At 39.9% G+C, this 17,460-nt stretch overlaps 1 protein-coding gene across 4 annotated transcripts in view; it reads left to right on the forward strand.

Annotated features, from left to right (window-relative positions):
• Positions 1 to 1,528: 1,528 nt before the first annotated feature.
• The window catches only part of LOC122660397 (phospholipase D delta-like), a 55,308-nt gene continuing 39,376 nt past the window's right edge, over positions 1,529 to 17,460 (forward strand). Inside the window, exons 1-7 of one of the 4 annotated variants that reach the window (XM_043855691.1) lie at positions 1,529 to 1,794; positions 1,905 to 2,978; positions 3,342 to 3,458; positions 3,841 to 4,035; positions 13,282 to 13,557; positions 13,705 to 13,773; positions 13,937 to 14,084. In XM_043855691.1, the coding sequence (XP_043711626.1) occupies positions 2,031 to 2,978; positions 3,342 to 3,458; positions 3,841 to 4,035; positions 13,282 to 13,557; positions 13,705 to 13,773; positions 13,937 to 14,084 (1,753 nt within the window). In that variant the 5' untranslated portion in view covers positions 1,529 to 1,794; positions 1,905 to 2,030. Of the gene's footprint in view, positions 2,979 to 3,341; positions 3,459 to 3,840; positions 4,036 to 13,281; positions 13,558 to 13,704; positions 13,774 to 13,936; positions 14,085 to 17,460 lie in introns of all 4 variants that reach the window. The other 3 variants (XM_043855690.1, XM_043855693.1, XM_043855694.1) reach the window with 3 other exon arrangements.

Here is a 17,460-nt window from a genome sequence, read left to right on the forward strand (position 1 = left end):
GATTACAGCCCTCATTGTGTATGTTGATGATATAGTGATCATTGGGAACAACGATGATGAAATCTCCCATTTAGAATCACTACTTGTAGGGGGAGTTTGAAACTAAAGATTTGGGATCTCTTCGGTATTTTCTTGGAATTGAAGTTGGAAGGTTAGATAAGGACATTTTCATCTCCCAACGGAAGTATGTCTTAGACCTTCTCCAAGAAACCAACATGTTGGGATGCAAGCCTGGAGATTCCCCTATTGAGGTCAATCATCAGTTGTGTAGTGACATGGGTGGCCCTGTTGACAGAGAGCAGTACCAGAGACTCGTTGGACGGCTGATTTACCTGTCCCATACTAGACCTGATATTGCCTATGTTGTGGGCATCATCAGTCGCTTTCTACATGATCCTAGAACAACTCACCTAGAAGTAGTGAATCATATACTGAGGTATTTAAAATCTGCCCCTGGGAAGGGAATTCTCTTCTCCAATAATGGGAACCTTCGACTAGAAATCTTCACAGATGCCGATTGGACTGGATCCATTGACGACAGGCGATCCACCTCTGGTTATTGTTCCTTCCTTGGTGGAAATCTTGTCATATGACGTAGTAAGAAATAGTTTGTTGTCTCTCGCTCCAGTACAGAAGCCGAATTCTATGCCATGGTACAGGGAATTTGTGAACTTATTTGGCTCAAGGGAATATTGAGTGATTTGGGAATCGTTTCCGAAGATCCTATGCACCTTTATTGTGACAACAAGGCTGCCATCTGTATCGCTCATAATCCTGTCCAGCATGACCGCACAAAACACGTGGTGATCGATAGACACTTGATCAAAGAAAAGCTTGAACAAGGAGTGACCTGCATTCCTTTTGTTTGTTCTGTTATTCAGTTAGCTGATGTATTCACCAAGGGCCTGAATTGTAAGGTGTTCCACTCACTGGTCTCCAAGTTGGGCATGTTTGATACATTTACAACAACTTGATGGGGAGTGTTGAGAACTATGGGATTGGAATATTATTGCTTGTCTTAGGGTTTTATTATTTTTCCCTCTTTACTATTTTGCCCCTTGGGTTGTAATTCTCATTATAAATAAAGTGGACCTCTGTCATTTGTGAGAAGTCCCATTATTCTCATTCTTTGATCCCGAACTGTTTATAACATCAAATTATATCTATCTGCTTGCAGAATCAGCATGTCCATGGTATCCTAAAAGCTGATGGAAAACAATTCATACACCAAACTTGTTTTTTTGTTCAGTTGGGCTTTATATTGAGTGAATATTAGTTTGATATATCCAAACATTTGTACTTACAATGCTTTTATGAGTTCTTGGATTTTCATTTTAGAAATTTTGTGCTCTGAAATTGTCATTTTTCAGCACGGTTAAATGTTTGGGTATTTCTTATTTCATATGCACGTACAAGTGTCAACTAATAAATGTATAAATATGTACACTTTCTTTGTAAGCAGACAGTTCTCTCTCTCTTGACCAATTGAATTTGTATTGATCTGATTATTTCCTGTTGGTATTTCAGGAGAGGAGCTGGTTACTGGGTTAGTTAGGATCAGAGAGACGGGTTGATTGGACTTTTTTTTCCATAAATACATTGGGTTTAATGGTTTCTCATATGAAAACCGATTGTCTGCGGTGGCGGAGAGGATGATCTTCTAAATGTATGGCAGATTTACTTTCCAGATGAAATTCACAAGCTTTAAGGATTTAAGCATTGGGCAACATGTGAACTGTGTATTCTCTTTATGATTACAGTGGGCTTTAGATATGGTTTTTAAACAGGTCCCAGGTATTTTGCTTGGAAGATGAAATTAGGAAATTTAAATTTATTGACTGTAGTACCTGTTCTCCTGTAGCTGAAACTTCTGGATCAGTGTAAAATCAACAGATTGATTCCAGGTGGTTGTAATTTGAAAATCTATTTGCAACCAGATGGCAGTGTTGGAAGATGAATAATGGATCTATGTTTGGAAAGAGAGATTTTTTCTGAAATTTCAGTGTAGTCTCTTCCTTTAATTGTTTCCAATGGCTGGTGAATCAGACAATGTGAAAAAGACAGTGGGTGAGGGAAAAGGGGTGCATGAGAAGTCTGTATTCTTGCATGGAAATTTGGATGTATGGATTAAGGAAGCAAGATCTCTTCCTAATATGGACTTAGCATCTGAAAGGATGAGAAAATGTTTTACGATGTTTGGGGCTTGCATTTCTCCCTTTGCCAGAGAACTCAGAAAGAATCTGCGTCAAGTTATTACAAGTGATCCTTACGTGTCGGTTTGCCTAGCAGGGGCGACGGTAGCTCAAACTAGAGTAATTGCCAACTCTGAGTACCCATCATGGGAAGAGCATTTCTACGTCCCAGTGGCCCACCCTATATCAAAAGTGGAATTCCAGGTTAAGGATAATGATGTTCTTGGAGCTCAGCTAATTGGAGTGGTGGATATATCTGTAGAGAAGATCCTGCAAGGGGACAAAATTGATGGTTGGTTTCCTATTGTCGGTCCATATGCCAGTCCGCTTAAACCATATCCTGAATTGCATCTTTCTTTGCAATTTAAGACTGTCAGAGATGACCCTTTATATAAAGATGGTGTTGGTGCTGGGCCAGATTACTCCGGAGTGCCTGGAACATACTTTCCACTCCGCAAAGGTAGTAATGTGACCCTTTATCAAGATGCTCATGTGCCTGATGATATGCTACCTGAGATCCTACTAGATGGTGGAAAAATTTTTCAGCAAGGTAAATGTTGGGAAGATATCTGCCATGCCATATTGGAAGCTCACCACCTGATTTATATTGTTGGATGGTCCATCTACCACCCTGTAAAACTTGTAAGGGAGCCAACGAGGCCATTATCCACAGGAGGTGAACTATCGCTTGGTGAGCTGTTGAAGTACAAGTCACAGGAGGGAGTTCGTGTGCTTATGATGGTTTGGGATGACAAAACGTCTCATGATACATTTCTTCTTAAAACGGTAGTGACCTTTACTTGTTCAGTATCAGCTATTTTTAATCCAAGTCTCAGTGTTTAAATTTTTATTTTTTTCAAAGCTATTCAACTTGTCAATTATTTTATTTGTTGATGCAACTTTTTGTTTCCATTCAAATATATGGCAGCTTAATGCCAGTATATTTGCTCTTTGTCAATATGTAAATCTGTAATTGTTCTACACCATTTTTTCAAGTTTTAGGTACACACTTGCATATGCATGGACTCACATGTACTGCCATAGTTCTCCTTGAGTATGGTAGTAAGGAACTTGTCTGTTAATGATTGGTTCCCAGAAGGATGGTGTCATGTAAACATGTACTAATATGTATCATAGAGTTGAATGCAGGAAGGTGTCATGGAAACTCATGATGAAGAAACTCGAAAGTTCTTCAAACACTCAAGTGTCCATTGTGTGCTTTCTCCCCGTTATGCCAGCAATAAGCTTAGTATTATCAAGCAGCAGGTATATAAACATTTCCTTTGGGTACTAAGGAATAGAAATTGTAGTCATTAAAAAAAAAATCACTTTTTTATTAATATAGCTAGATATTTCGTGCATTTCTATAATTTATTAAGAGCTTCCTTCCATTATTTATCAAGTTAAAAGTCCAGTTGCTTAGAAGCATATAGAGTGAAAATGACGTAAAATCAAACAATCTTTTTCACTTTACTTCTAAAAACGCACCCCACTTATAACTTTCCTTTCTTATTTTTTCTTTTCACTTCCCATCATTTCACTTCTAAGTGAATGGACCTAAGCTTTTGTTGATATTAATATAAGTTAATGAAAAATCTCTCTGCATTCTTTTTTTAAAAGTATATTTCATTGGGCATTTCTAGTTCAGGTTGTTGGAACCCTCTTTACACACCATCAGAAGTGCATTATTCTTGACACCCAAGCTACTGGAAACAATCGGAAAATAACCGCGTTCATTGGTGGTCTCGACTTATGTGATGGTCGCTATGACACTCCTCAACATAGGCTCTTCAGTGATCTTGACAGCGTCTTTGCAAATGATTTTCATAATCCTACATTTCCTGTAAGTTCTTCTCTTGTTACAATTTAATTGATAGTCTTGGTTGAGTTTGATGCTGAGATTTAACATCATTAGTAAGTCAATGCGAAATAGCCTCTTTGCGAAAGCAGGGGTAAGGCTGCGTATGTTATGACCCTCCCCAGACCCTGCAGTGGTGGGAGCCTTGTGCACTGGGTACGCCCTTTTTTTAGTAAGTCAGTAATTCCTTATGAACTGAGGGGGGAGGGTGTATATGGCACCATAGACTATTAACATTTATTTGGATTTTGGAGAAAAAATGATTATGTGATATCCATATTTCCACTATTAAGGTTTGGTTTTGACCAGTTGAACGCTAGTTTGGGCTTTCCACATTGGTGCCTCAACACCATATCTAGTAGTTTACCTTTGATTTTTTCCTTGGCGTTGACTAATATGGCATCATAATCCTAACCTTAGTAGTAAATTTGGTTCATTTTGGCCAAAAATTCTAGTCTGTTTCAGTGGCCAAAATGAATGACCATTTTGCCAAAATCTTTTCGTTTTAATATTTTGATAATTTCGATCATTTATGTCTGTTTCAGCCTGTTTCAGTCATTTTCAGTGTGTTTTGGCTATTTCGGCCGAAACGAATGGTAATCATGGATTTTGTTAAATTATGTACTCCTGAATACCATGGGGGTATTCTGGTCTTTTGGGTGTTTTATTTATTTTTTATTTATGTATTTATGAGCAAGGGTAGAAATGTAATTAGGGCTGTGACACTGTTTAAGTGAACAGTGTCGTGAGTGTTTCCCCTTGTAATCTCTTTTATTATTATTATAAATAGAGAGTTTGATTGATCTCATTAATCATTTAAGCATTATTCCACAAACTTGTTTTGTTAACATGGCATCAGAGCCAAAATTTCTCTGATCTAAGTTTTCAAAACCCACCCCCTTCCTATCGTTTTTTCTTTCCTCCCCTTCTCTCGATTTCTTTTCTCTCCTTTTTTCCCCTTTACTTCTCCTCCCTTCCTAAGGGCAGCACTACAGAGGTGATCATATGATCTAGTTGCTGCCCTATTCCCACCTCTGTTTTTCCCCTTTATGAGATAATTTATTTGGTTCGATTGCTGCTGGTTCTTGTCTGCGATTTTTGGAGTTTCCATAATTTTGAAGCCCTAGCCACTGCCATTGATCAAGGCTGGTTTTCTGCATATTGGACACTCATCTGCGATTTGGACCAGCTGCCCTCAAGCCTTTTTTGGTTGTTGAAGACCCCTTCTCCCAATCGATTCCTCTTTTTTAGGGTTTTCTAAAACCTTGATCATTATCGATTTTTGGGAATTGGGCTGTTTGCTGCTATTTTTTTATTGGAGCTTCTTCTCTTCATCAAGGACATCCTCTACAGGTTCCTGGACAGATTCGATCAAGCTTCTTCGTCAATTTTTTTTGGATCCCCATCACCACATCGATCTCCAATTTCGGGTTCTCTTCCAAAACCCTGACATTGTCGATCTTTGTGGAAGGGATCTCTCTGCTGCTGCTGATTTTTTGGGAGCTGTTTTGCCCTTCATACTGGGCTACTCGACCTTGATTTCAGCTCTTGGTTTGGTGTAATTGCTGGTTTTTCATTCTCCATAGCCTTGTTGCAACTATGGGTGACTCCGCTGATTCCACTGCAACTTCTAATCAACCTGGACAGGAAAAATCAGATGATCATATTTTTCAGCCCAATCCCATCAAACTTGATGGCAGCAACTACCTATTGTGGTCTCGGTCAGCCTCTTTTGCTATTGCTGGCCGTGGTCTCACTGGCCACATTGATGGCACTGTTCCCATGCCTGCTGCCCTGACTCGCTGGCTTGCCAACAATGGTGTTCTCATGTCTTATTTGATTGGTTCTATGACTTCGGACATTGCACATGGGTTCCTCCTGTTTGATACAACTTCTCAGGTTTGGTCAGCCTGTAAGGAAATGTACGGACAGCTTGGTAATGATGCGCAGGTCTATGAACTCAGGAAGAAGGTTCTTCATACTACTCAGCGGGACTTAACAGTCTCTAAATATTATGCTACTCTGCGCAACCTTTGGCAACAGTTAGACCACTTCTCTAATTACCAACCTGATAATGCTACTAATCTGGTTGCCTATAAGAAACATGTGGATAAAATCAGGGTCTATGACTTCTTGGCTGGGTTGAATGTTGAGTATGACCCAATTTGTGTTCAAGTGTTGGGCCATTCCCCTTTTCCCAAACTTGAGCAGTGTTATGCCTTAGTCTCCTCTGAAGAAAATCGCCGAGCTGCTATGTTGCACCCTGCTGTCCCTGATAGGTCAGCCCTTCAGACTACTGTACCGGCTCCTTCTACACCAGTGGGCACTCTCTCTGTGGGTGGTACTACTATCGGCACTATTACTTGTGAGCATTGTCATAAGCCTTATCACACCAAGGACAAATGTTGGAAACTTCATGGGAAGCCTGCCGACTTTGAGGCTAAACGGGCTGCCAAGCGAAAACCAAAAACCAAGGCCAATCACTCTGAGTCTGTCATTGCAGCCCCTACTACTGACACTGGCCTATCTCAGGAGGATTTACAGGCATTCCTACGTGTGCTAAAGTCTTCCACTGCTGCTGCCTCTACTACACCAGCTACTGCCACTTCGTCTACTCCTTCAGGTTCACACTTTGCTCGGTCATGGTATTAAATCTCGTTTCGTTTCGATGTTTCGGTCTGACTGAAATTTCCGAGATACCGAAATTTCGTCGAAATATGGTATTTTTCTGTGGGTGTAAAATGCCAAAATGATCGAGATTTCCGAAATTTTCGAAACGAGATTACCGAAATTACCGAGATTTCCGAAATATTGCACGTGACACTTTTAGTGACTTTTTCAATATCTCGCGATATATCGTGAGTCCACGATAGTTCGTCGATATCTCAAGAGATATCGTTGAAATAAGGTATTTTTCCATTTCGGATTGGTATCGTATCTCGGACAGCTCGAGATATACGAAATTTGGCGAAATATCGCCGAAATTTCGCGAGATTTTGAACCTTGTGCTTGGTCAAGTATTTCGTTTGGTGGTCATTGTGCCTCTGTAGCTTCCCATCCTTGGATAATTGATTCTGGAGCTACAGATCACATGACCGGGTCCTCTAGCCTCTTCCATCGTTATTCTCCTACCTCTGGGAAAGACAAAGTCAAGGTGGCTGATGGTTCCCTTTCCTACATTTCTGGAAAAGGAATCACTAACCTTCTTTCTGTTAGTAGTATAACTCGTGATCTTAACTGCAAAGTAACCTTTTTTCCTTCCCATTGTGTTTTTCAGGATCTGGACTCTGGGAAGACAATTGGATTGGGTAAAGTGCATGGTGGCCTATACCTGCTTGACGATGGACGTCTCACTCCACCTTCATTACTACCACTACATCAAAATTCCTTAGTATCTTCTGAAATTTATCCGTGGCACTCTAGATTAGGTCACCCCCCCTTAAGCATCTTAACATTTTTATTTCCTACTTTGGTCAAACATTATGATAAGACCGATTTCTTTTGCGAGGCTTGTGTTCTGGCCAAACAGACACGTTCAACTTATTCTATTTCTAATAAAAGGAGTTCTTCACTTTTTCACTTAGTACATTCTGATGTTTGGGGCCCCAGTCGTAAGACTTCGGTTTTTGGTCACCGTTGGTTTGTCTCTTTTATTGATTGTCATTCTAGACACATATGGGTTTATCTTTTACACACCAAAAGTCAAGTTTTTTCTTGTTTTCAGCATTTCCATAACATGGTCAAAACTCAGTTCAATGCTACTCTCAAAGTCTTGAGAAGTGATAATGGGACTGAGTATACAGAGACTCAATTTCAGAAATACCTTGCTGATAATGGGATTGTTCATCAGGCAAGTTGTGTTGATACCCCAGCCCAAAATGGTGTGGCTGAAAGGAAGAACCGACACTTGTTGGAAGTGGCCAGGGCGTTGATGTTTTCGCGCCATGTTCCCTCCCAATATTGGGAGGATGCTATTCTTACTGCAACCTATCTTATTAATCGGTTGCCTTCTCGTGTTCTTGACTCCCGCAGTCTGGCCGATATTTTACATGGGAATTCCACCTTTATGGTTCCTCCCAAAGTTTTTGGTTGTGTGTGTTTTGCCAGAGACACTAAACCTCATTGCAAATTTGATCCTCGTGGGTTAAGGTGTATTTTTTTGGGTTATTCTCCAACCCAGAAAGGTTATAAGTGTTACCACCCTCCTTCTCGTCGTACTTTGGTCAGTATGGATGTGGTCTTTCATGAAAGTCTTGCCTATTATCAGTCTACACATCTTCAGGGGGAGAATTCTGGTTCCAGTGAAGATGTGCTTGTGTTTCCTCCCCTTGAAATTCCTCCTTTGGCTGCTGCCCAGCCTCCTACCGCTGCTGCTCCGCCTTCTTTGGCTGCTGCCCAGCCTCCTTTGGCTGCTGTCCCTTCATCTGTAGGGACTCCTTTACAGGGGGAGTATGTAGGAAATAATGGTAGTAATGATCATTGTCAGGGGGAGTTGACTCCAGTCCAGAGAACCATCAGTGAATTTCAGAAGAAAATTGACAACTCTAATATCATCACCTATAAGAGACACTCCAATAGAGGGCAGCATCAATCCACTGTGGCACCAATACCTATCCAATTGCCAACCCAGGAGTCAGATCCTCCTCCTCCTTGTGGTGAGACCTCTCCTTCCAATCTACCTATTGCTCATCGAAAAGGTACTAGGACTTGCACCCTGCATCCCATTTCTCGCTTTGTTTCTTATAGTTCTCTTTCTCCATCTTTTCGTGCATTTGTGTCCTCTCTTTCTTCTATTCCTATTCCTAAAAACTAGCAGGAAGCATATACAAATGGAAAGTGGAAGGCAACTATGTTGGAAGAAATGAGAGCTTTAGAAAAAAACAACACTTGGGATCTTGTAACCCTCCCTCCAGGAAAAAAACCAGTGGCATGTAAGTGGGTGTTTGTGGTCAAACAAAAGATTGATGGGTCTGTGGATCGGTATAAGGCATGTTTGGTTGCAAAGGGCTTCACCAAACATATGGGATTGACTATCAGGAGACTTTTTGCCCCTGTTGCAAAATTGAATACAGTTTGGGTTTTACTATCGTGTGCAGTTAATCTTGGATGGGATCTCTAACAGTTGGATGTGAAGAATGCCTTCCTAAATGGGGAACTTTGTGAGGAGGTATACATGGATATTCCACCAGGTTTTTCTTTTGACAATAATGAAGGCAAGGTGTGCAAATTGAAGCGAGCATTGTATGGGCTGAAGCAGTCACCTCGAGCATGGTTTGGTCGGTTCCACAAGGCAATGACATCTGTTGGCTACAAGTAAAGTAATGTAGTCCTAGGTAGGAGTAATCCCACTAGGAGCCAGGGTAATGGGTTCACCTAACAAGGCTGGCCGATTGGGACAGCTTAGGCTAATTAGGGCAGATTGAGGGTTAGGGTTAGGGTTTCAAGCTAGGGTTTTATTTGGTAATGATGTGCAGGTTTTTATGAGTCTATTGGTGTAGGTTTAGATCAATTTGGATGAAGTTGGAAATCTAGGGTTTCAGGTTAGAGGCCTTATGAAAATGGACTGTTTGTGAGATCTAGGGTTTAGGGGTGGATTTTGGGAAAGGGGTTTATAGGGTATTAATGGGCAGGTCTAGGGGGTTATTTTGGTATAAAGAAGTTAGGGTTTGCGAAGGTTTTAAAATTCTGCAATTTAGGGCAGAATTGGATTTAGGGTTTTAATGGAGGTTAGGGTTTGATGGATGGAGGGGAGTTTGGACTAGGTCTAATGAAAGGGAATGGTTGGACAGATTAGAAGAAGAAGGTTTGAAATCAAATCTCAGATTCAAACTTACTGGATTTAAAGAGATCTTCAATGGTAGCAACTTTGAAGATGAACAATGGGGTCTCCCGATCTACAAGATGCAAGGAGATAAGTAGCAGCCCTCTCGATCTTCACGATGCAAGGAGTCGATTGGAGATCCACCAATCCCTTCACCTTGATATTACTCACAAGGCACACTCACGATGGAGCAAAGGCAACAACAAAGGCAGCAGGCATAAAGCTGAGTTTTTATTAATCAAATTCGTGTTCTATACATGGCCCCTTTAGAACCTTATATAAAAGACTCAAAATTAGACTTAGACACTAAAAAGGAATGGCCTAACCCAATCCTTAACCTATTAGCTAACTTAAACTGACTAGGAAACTGAAATAGACTCAAAATAGAGTCCTAATGACTTAAAAACAACTTAAACTACTTAAAATAAAGAAGATTCCCTACTAGCCAATAGGATATAAGAACCTCTTAGCCAATAGGATCACTTCACTTAAATTAGACCAATTGAACCAATTGGATGCAACCAATTTAAACCGGTTCAATTAAAAACACAAAATAAAACTAAGTATTGGGCTAATCCCGTATGTAACCTATGTACCCCTAGTTTAGGTTCATTAAAGTGGCCTAATACATAGAAAACCCTTGGGAACAAAGGCCCAACATGTATATAACCCAACCTTAGGGCTATTTCTAAAGAAATAATCCAATATCTATGATGAACCTGCATCATAAAGTAATGCTGATCATACTCTCTTTATAAAGAGGGCTGGTGAGAAGCTCACTGTTCTTATAGTGTATGTGGATGACATTGTGGTTACAGGCAATGATGGGGATGAGATCAGCTGGTTGAAGAGGTTTCTTAGGCAGGAATTCGAGATTAAAGATCTAGGGCCGCTATGGTACTTTCTTGGGATTGAGGTTGCCAGATCTTCTAAAGGCATCTTTCTCTCCCAAAGGAAGTATGTCCTAGACTTGTTGGCTGAAACTGGTCTATTAGGATGTCACCCTTCAGATACTCCTATGGAGGCTACTGTTCGTCTCAAAGAAAAGTAGGGTGAACCTGTTGATAAAGGCCGGTACCAACGTCTAGTAGGAAAGCTGATTTATCTCTCACACACTCGTCCAGATATTGCTGTTGCTGTGAGTACTGTGAGTCAGTTCATGCATGATCCCTATTCTTCTCACATGGAGGCTGTTCTTCGGATTCTCCACTACTTGAAGTCAGCTCTTGGAAAAGGCATTCTTCTGTCTCCTAATGGTAACCTACGGGTAGAGGCGTATATTGATGCTGTTGGGCTGGTTCTGCAGATCGGAAGTCTATCTCTGAGTCTTGTTCTTTTGTAGGTGGCAATTTGGTCACTTGGCGAGCAAGAAGCGAATGTGGTGGCTCGTTCTAGTCTTTGAAGCCGAGTTTTGGGCTATGGCACAAGGCATTTGTGAGTTACTTTGGTTGAAAGGCTTGCTACAAGATCTTGGTGTTCCTGTTCATCTTCCCATGATGTTGTACTGTGATAATAAAGCTGCAATCAGCATTGCACATAACCCGGTACAGCATGATCGCACTAAACATGTTGAAGTGGACAGACATTTCATCAAGGAAAAGCTGGAAGAAGGGTTGATTTGTGTTCCCTTTGTGAAGTCTGTTGATCAGGTTGCTGATATCTTCACTAAGGGATTATCTGGGAAATTGTTCCATCCCATTCTAGTCAAGTTGGGCATGATTGATATATTTGCACCAACTTGAGGGGGAGTGTTAAATTATGTACACCTGAATACCATGGGGGTATTCTGGTCTTTTGGGTGTTTTATTTATTTTTTATTTATGTATTTATGAGCAAGGGTAGAAATGTAATTAGGGCTGTGACACTGTTTGCGTGAACAGTGTCGTGAATAGTGTTTCCCCTTGTAATCTCTTTTATTATTATTATAAATAGAGAGTTTGACTGATCTCATTGATCATTTAAGCATTATTCCACAAACCTGTTTTGTTAACAGAAAGCTTTTTTGTTTCTAGGTTAATATTGCTTGTTTTAGTTGGGCCAAATGAAAGTCCTTTCTGAGTAAGCTTCAATATACCCACTTTGTTGCCCATTTCAAGATCTTCTTGATGTACAATCCAATTTTATGTACACTCAAAAACTCAGGACACATCATAACAAAAGAACTGCGAAGTCCTCTAATATAGTTATCCTCAATTGCTATTGCTCGAAGTGCCCTTGGCACAATGACAAGCATAGTTATCAAGGCGTCACCAAGGCGTCGCCATGGCGTGCAGACTCCTTGGTCGCCTTGGATGCCTTGGACGCCATGGCGGCTGCCTTGCCGCCATGGCATCGCCGCCTTGTTTTTTTACCCTCTAAAACGCCATGGTCGCCTTGCCGCCTTGATAACTATGATGACAAGTAGTGTGCATGGGCTCTGGTCACAAAAAGCACAAAAAAAAATAAAAAAATAAATAAAGTGGGGGTGAGCTTGTAAGTTCAATGAGTGCAACTACAGTTATACCAATAAACAGGCAGCTAAACTCATTATGCATTAACAATTATAGGAAACAGGTTATGTAAACAATTCATATCATTTCAGACAATTCAATCTCAAATTATAACAACTTTTCTTGGTCTAGTCATCTTTGTGATTGTCATTTGCACAACAAAAAGTGAGGTAAAACATCTCCATCGCAAGTTAGGCGGGGTAAAATCTCTCCATAGTTGGCTAGGCGAGGTAAAACATCTCCATTGCTTTCATTTTAGAACCAAACTGTAATGGTCACCGAAATGAAATTTACCACTAAGATTCCCACACTTATTTCAATTTACATTGAGTGGGGCCTATTGGGATGCAAGATTGTTGGCCAAGAAGACATGCCAAAAGTTGGTACCATTACATATTGTCTTTTCTGGAACTGAAGGTTGTACTTGTCTAATTGATTGTGAGAGTTTTACTTGTTCAAATCATCAATTGGCATGGAATCTGCATAATAGTTTCATATCCATTAAACAATATGAGACTTTAGTTATCTCATAAAATTAGATATGTGTGTCAAGTCTCTTCTTCTTCACACCTTGATGCCGCCCAACTCTTTTTATTGTCTTTCCTTTTTCAGGGCAAACAAAGGAGAATAAGTGAGGTAACTAGTACCATAGGTAGTTCCCAGTTCCCCCATAGCCATATATTATCACTCTGTTGGCTTGTTTGCTTTCAGGATATCTTCTTGTAAATGTTAAAGAATTAGGTGCTTATCACTGTACCATGTTTAACAACTATTAGTGCATATTTTTTGAGGACTACATTCGTGCCTCACTGTCTTCCTGACCTATTTTTCATGCTCAAAGCTAATTTTGGCAAATATCTTGATGTATGTGCCATCCAAGATTTTTATTTTTGACAGCTCCATTCCTGGTAATGTTCACAGTCCCGTGCCCGAGGACCAAGACAACCCTGGCATGATTTACATTGTAAAATTGAGGGTCCTGCTGCACATGATATAATGACAAATTTTGAGCAAAGATGGAGAAAAACTACAAAATGGAAAAAGTTTGGGATAAAGAAAGTCACACTTTGGCATGATGATGCTATGCTAAAGCTAGAACGCATTTCATGGATACTCACTCCCTCTACTTCGGCTCCTGATGGTGATCATAATATTTGGGTTTCTGAGGAAGGCGATCCAGAGAATTGGCATGTCCAGGTCTCTCTCTCTCTCTCTCTCTCTCTATATATATATATATATATATATATATATATCTCTTTCTTCAAATTTATCATTTGTTTTTTACTTTTTTATATTCTCCTAAAATACTGTCAAATCTTGACTCGTGATAATGTAATTTTCTAGATATTTCGGTCAATCGATTCAGGATCGGTGAAGGGATTCCCGAAAGTTGTTCAAGAAGCTGAGGCACAGGTTAGAACGGATACCCTTGGACTTGGCTTATTCAATGTCCACTACTGCTCTATGGATCTCACTATCTGCTTTCAATTTTTTTCGATTAGGTTTACATCAGTTCAGTTTACACATCTAGGTCTATTTCAGTATTATATTCTTTCTTTTTTTTTTTTTTTTGTAGAATCTTATTTGTGGAAAGAACCTGAAAATAGACAAGAGCATACATTCTGCATATGTGAAAGCAATAAGATCAGCACAACACTTCATTTACATAGAGAATCAGTTTTTCCTTGGTTCTTCTTACTACTGGCCATCATACAAAAATGCAGGTTTGTGTATGTCAAGATCTCACATTTTTATATTTTGGTTTTGCAGAAATATATTTGGGTAGAAAAAGTAACAGAACAAAAGTATTTGTAATCAGGTTGTCTGGATGTTTTTTGGTGAGGTATGCTCAAGGATTGAGATCTCAGTTTCGGACCTGGTTTCGGTCAGGCCCAAAACCAAGACGTGTCGGACCTTGTTTCGAGGTTTCGACATTGGGATTTGACCCTGGGCCTCCCTGTGTTGAAACTCAGGGTTGAAACTTGGGTTTCAACCATGGGTTTTGTTCGGCCAGGCCCGAAATCGATACAACCCAGAGAATTCAGTCGGTTTCGACCGAAATTTAGTCCATGGGTATATCTAGATTTTCACAATTATCACCATTATTAGATTCTGACATCGGATCCATTTCCATGATTTCTGTACTTTATCGGATGTTATAGAGATTCAGCATGTCTATACAACAACAACAAACTAAGCCTTATCCCATCTAAATGGGGTCGGCTACATGGATCCTTGCACATCAAAGTGAGAGAAAACAAGAAATGAAGACACAAGAGATGGAGAAATGAAAGTAAGAGGAAATAGGCCCAGCCCAGGAAGTCAAGGAAATCTCAGCTATATGGGGTCGGCAACATGGATCTTTTCCTTCCAAAAGGCTTTATCTGAGGTCATACTTGGTACAAGACCCAAGCTACTCAAGTCATTCCTCACAACCTCTCTTATGGTCATTTTGGGCCTGCCCCTAGCTCTTTTAGCTCCTTCAATCAGAATTAGATCACTCCTCCGTATTGGGACATCCTCAGGCCTCTATTGATCATGGCCATACCACCTCAAACGACATTCTCGCAGCTTGTCATTGATCGGGACAACTCCCAAATCTGCTCTAATACGATCATTCCTTACTTTATCCTTCAAAGTCTTTCCGCACATCCATCTCAACATCCTCATCTCTGCCACACATGGCTTCTCTATATGACACTTCTTAATTTCCCAACATTCTGCCCCATACATCATAGCCGTTCGGACAATCGTCCTATAGAACTTTTCTTTAAGCTTTAAAGGAATACATCGGTCACACAGTACTCCGATTACACCTCTCCACTTCATTCATCCTACTTTAATTCTCTGTAAAACATCATCATCTATTTCACCTTCTTTATTATGGTTGACCCCAGATATCTAGTCACTTTGCGGTATCTCTCTCTCCTCAATTTTCACCATATCATTATCCATCATAGAGTGACTAAAGTTACACATCATATACTCCGTCTTTGATCTACTAATCTTAAAGCCTCTTGTTTCAAGCGTTGATCTCCACATCTCTAACTAAGCATTGATCCCTGCTTTAGTTTCGTCTACCAAAACGATATCATCGGCGAAGAGCATACACTATGGGACCTCGTCTTGAATGCTCTTGGTTAATTCATCCATGATAAGTGCAAACAAATAAGGGCTTAGAGCCGATCCCTGGTGTAACCCAATCGTAATTGGGAATTCCTTGCCCTGGCCTCCCACAAATCTCACACTAGTCACCACGCCCTCATACATATCTTTAATTACATCAATATATTTACTCGACTCCCCTCTCTTCATGAGAACATGCCGGATTAAGTCTCTAGGGAATCTGTCATTTGATTTTTCCAAATCAATAAAGACCAAATGGAGATCCTTCTTGCTAACTCTACATCTTTCCATGAGCCTCCTCAATAGGTAAATAGCTTTTGTCGTGGATCTACCTGGCATAAAACCAAATAGATCTTCGAGATATGTCTCTCTTCTTAGGCGGGCTTCAATAGCCTTCTCCTATAGTTTCATAGTGTGACTCATTAGTTTTATGCTTCAATAGTTATTATAATTCTAAATCAAGGTTTAAAATCTCGTTTCATTTCGGTATTTCAGTCGAAATATTGTATTTTTTTTGCAAGGTTTCGGGAGGTCATTTCGGTGGGTTTTAAGCCAAGTTAAGGCTTGAAACTTCATGGAAACCCTATTTTAGGCTATATAAACACATGTGAATGTTCAAATTGCAAAAATAGTCACCCAAAGTGGTGTTTTGGATTTGCACCATTGATTGGCAGTATATGATCGAATCCTAATGTATAACTTAGTTAATTACACATACATTACACATAGACATTGTTTAAGACTTTAAGTACTAGAGGACATAATAACTAATAAGCAATTTAAACAAGTAAATTCACTTGGAAACATAAATTTAATGACTCATAAGTCATAATATTAAGTACAAGAAGTCAATAACATCAATATCCCAAATTCCCAATTCAAGTCAAGTAGTCATCAAGTGACTCAAATGTCTACTAGTAATAATTACTCCGCCGTCCAGGATCGGCCTCACTCATAGTCCGATGGAGTCGACGTGCATTGTTCTTCGACTGTAGGACATATGAATGCCACGTCATAGTCTGGGAGAAGAAACGAGTGTAGTCATCCATAGTTGCCATGTAAATAGCATCATCAACATGATGAAGGTAACCTATCCTAGGATATGGGTCACCAAAGTGTGAAGAACCATGACTATTCACTGATCCATTGTGATATAACGGCTTTGGAAGCATGTACGGATACGGCTGGTGGGTTGGGTAGGAGAAGATGTCATCCACAAAAGAAGATACCTTTTTTTTTTTTTTATAGATTTTTGCTGTAGGAAAATCAAAAATTTGAAACAGAAAAAAAAAAAAAAATATATATATATAAAAAAATATTTCGACACCGTGAGGTTGTAGATCGGCCTCCGGTGTCTGACATATATTAATTTCATCACAAACAAACATGTATTGGTCATATTTTTCAAAAAAAAAAACATTGTCGGAGAAAATGGTTTTACCTGAAATAGTGGAAAGGCTTCACAGATGTGCTAAGAAGGTTCAATCCTGTGTTCTCTAAGTGCTTCCGGCTTAAATGCGGCAAAGATTCGAAGGCCGGTTCAAAAATCACAAAAGAGAAGTGAAGGAGGAAGAAAATGAAAAAAGTAAGCCTTGTGAGCTCTCGGTCGAAAGACTCACAAGATTTTGACATTTTATAACTTGGGTTTGTAACATCTTGCCGATATTTCGGCGAGATGTTACAAAGTACCGAAATTTCACGAAATGACCGAAATTTTGGTCGTGTTATTGTGATTTTTCAATTCGAAGGTGTGTTACGTTTCGGTATCACCGAGATACTCAAAATTCTCGAAATCTCGATCGAGTTTTAACGAGTTTTTGTACTATGCTCTAAATATTGCCTTTATTTTTGTAGATCGACACTACAATGCTTCTCCTCCAATCATCCGGCATTTTCCTTGAGTCCATAATCTTGTTAAACAACTTGGTTAACCAGTATACCCCACAAACTCCTAGGGCCTTCCACATTTCAATT

Source organism: Telopea speciosissima, chromosome 4, assembly GCF_018873765.1.
Source record: "Telopea speciosissima isolate NSW1024214 ecotype Mountain lineage chromosome 4, Tspe_v1, whole genome shotgun sequence".
In the NCBI taxonomy this organism is placed as follows: domain Eukaryota; kingdom Viridiplantae; phylum Streptophyta; class Magnoliopsida; order Proteales; family Proteaceae; genus Telopea; species Telopea speciosissima.